Source organism: Penaeus monodon, chromosome 29 (genome assembly GCF_015228065.2).
Source record: "Penaeus monodon isolate SGIC_2016 chromosome 29, NSTDA_Pmon_1, whole genome shotgun sequence".
Lineage (NCBI taxonomy): Eukaryota > Metazoa > Arthropoda > Malacostraca > Decapoda > Penaeidae > Penaeus > Penaeus monodon.
Window position 1 is genome coordinate 37,779,914 of NC_051414.1, and position 2,230 is coordinate 37,782,143.

At 35.5% G+C, this 2,230-nt stretch overlaps 1 protein-coding gene across 1 annotated transcript in view; it reads right to left on the reverse strand.

Annotated features, from left to right (window-relative positions):
• The window catches only part of LOC119592238 (nuclear receptor-binding protein homolog), a gene marked incomplete in the record, with an annotated part of 59,302 nt that overhangs the window by 3,756 nt on the left and 53,316 nt on the right, over nucleotides 1-2,230 (reverse strand). Inside the window, 3 exon segments of the mRNA XM_037941070.1 lie at nucleotides 1-266; nucleotides 1,136-1,255; nucleotides 1,988-2,174. Of these exon segments, the coding sequence (XP_037796998.1) occupies nucleotides 99-266; nucleotides 1,136-1,255; nucleotides 1,988-2,174 (475 nt within the window).

The following is a 2,230-nucleotide window of genomic DNA, read 5'->3' on the forward strand; positions in this document are numbered from 1 at the left end:
TCTATTGCAGAATTAAGACTTTAATAAACAAAATCTTTTCATTAAGTTCACAGTGTGTGGTACACGGGCTGTGCCTGAGTGTGGGAGAATCATGGGTGTTATCTAGTTGCTGTTGTGATCGTAGGGGGATGCATTACACGCAGAGTGTCTTGACCTGAAACACTGCCTCCCACTCCATTTCGGCCTGAAGCCATTGACACAGAAAGACCATTTCGCACCCGTGTTAGGTGATCTTCTATTAAACTGGTTATTTCATCTTTGTCAATCTGGAAAAAGATAAGACACTGTTAAAATCTAGTTCAACATAATACCTACAACAGACAAATATAAACAATGCAAAACAAACCTTTGCACATTTCCTTCATTATGAAGAAATGCTATGCAGTAAGTCTCTTCAGATATTTCCTTTTAATTCTCCATATAAAATAAAGGCCAATGGAAAACCTATCTAATAAGAAGAGCAATAACCTTTATTAAAGTTCATATGGCCTAATGTAACTGAATGCTCTTTTCTCTTTGCATATATAACAATTAGATATAAACAATTTTCCTGCTCATAACAACAGACAATCTACACCACATCACTGCCTCAAGCTCCTGGTTACCAAACCATAGCCTATGTATGGCCTTTTTGATGTAATGTTTCTTCAAGGTAAGGCATGAAGAGTGCAAGTGTTATGGTTAGAATTAGTATAGTTGTGTATATGCCAACATGTAGTAAATGTAAAACTAATACATTTAGTACTGTCTGACATATTTTGTGAGATCCTCCTTACTTTACTGTTTTCATATGGTCTTTCTATAATTTATACCTAAAACTTTAATATTTATTGTTATATATGTGTGTTACTTCCATACTGAATCTTTTCACAAACACTACCAATTTTCAAGCATACACAAGCAGTAAATTGTTTTAACTATGACACTTCACTATCCAAGAGATACTTTACTAATTAAATATATATCAAAGACCAAAATCTGGCTAATTGGACCCTAATTATAGCTGAGGGTGAGAGGCAGTTCTAAGAAATGAATGGTTTATAGAGACCAAAAAAAATCAAGTAGCAGGAGGCATTTCAATGCTTAAGCAACAAAATCTATGAAAAAAGGAACTCTGTACGAGACCTCTACTTACTTGGCTAATAAAACCGTATCTGACAAGCTCATCAGTAAGTGCAGCAGCTCCTTCCCCATCTTCTACCACACAAGAGAGCTGCCGATTCATCTTGTCTTCTAAACGTAATGAGATGGTCATCTAGAAAACAAAAAGGGTAGTTAATACCTGGGACTAGAAACCAAACAATAAATAATGGTTTCTCTACTGAAATCACCATGACACTTGACCTGAGAAACTATTCTGCACACAGAGAATCAAATTAAAAAGCATTTCATTGATTTTAGTGTTATATTCAGCTGCAGAGTACTCCTGAAAAATTAACACTATTCATGTGACATCTGCTAATCACATACAATTTCTGACTTATGATTTTTTAACTATAATAATATTAAAAATATGCATTCAGCAGGAACCATGAATTTCAATTCAAAGTTTTAAACATTTCCTAATTTAGCAAATGCAATACGATACTCCCTCATGATGCCTGGCAGTGGCAACAAGCTGCAGCTCCCAATCACTCATGCAATCAGATCACGAGGGTAAACAAACAATATTCAAGAGCCAGCAATTTTTTTCCTTCCGTAATATTCATCAATTAATAGTAATGCAGATTTTGTATTTGATGATTTTCCTCAAACATAGGCTAAATTAACTATGTCCTGAGCACATTTAAAATAATTAGACTTCATAATGATGTTGAGTATGCTAGGTGCATTAAATTATTTAGCCGTTTCTGCTGCAATACTATCTTCTTACAATGGACTTACAAATACCAAAGTTTCCTCAGACCTCCAATCCCTAAAGACTGTTTTTTTTTTCCATTTTCTATATATACACTTTACCAATAATACAGCACACACTTATACTTACAAACAAACCATGTCCATTTTCATTAGGCTTAATGTTGCACATCATGTTTATAACTTTACGGGTCTCCATCTGTGCCACCTCCTGGGCATCCGATGCAACGGGATCAACTGCCTCTGGGGAAATGGCTCGAGGTCGGGACGGAGGTGGCTGCTGAAGCTTGAAGGCCGTTAGAGGGTAAATACCATACCTGGAAATGAACGACATGTTATCTATAATACAGTGATCCATAAAAATCTTATTTCT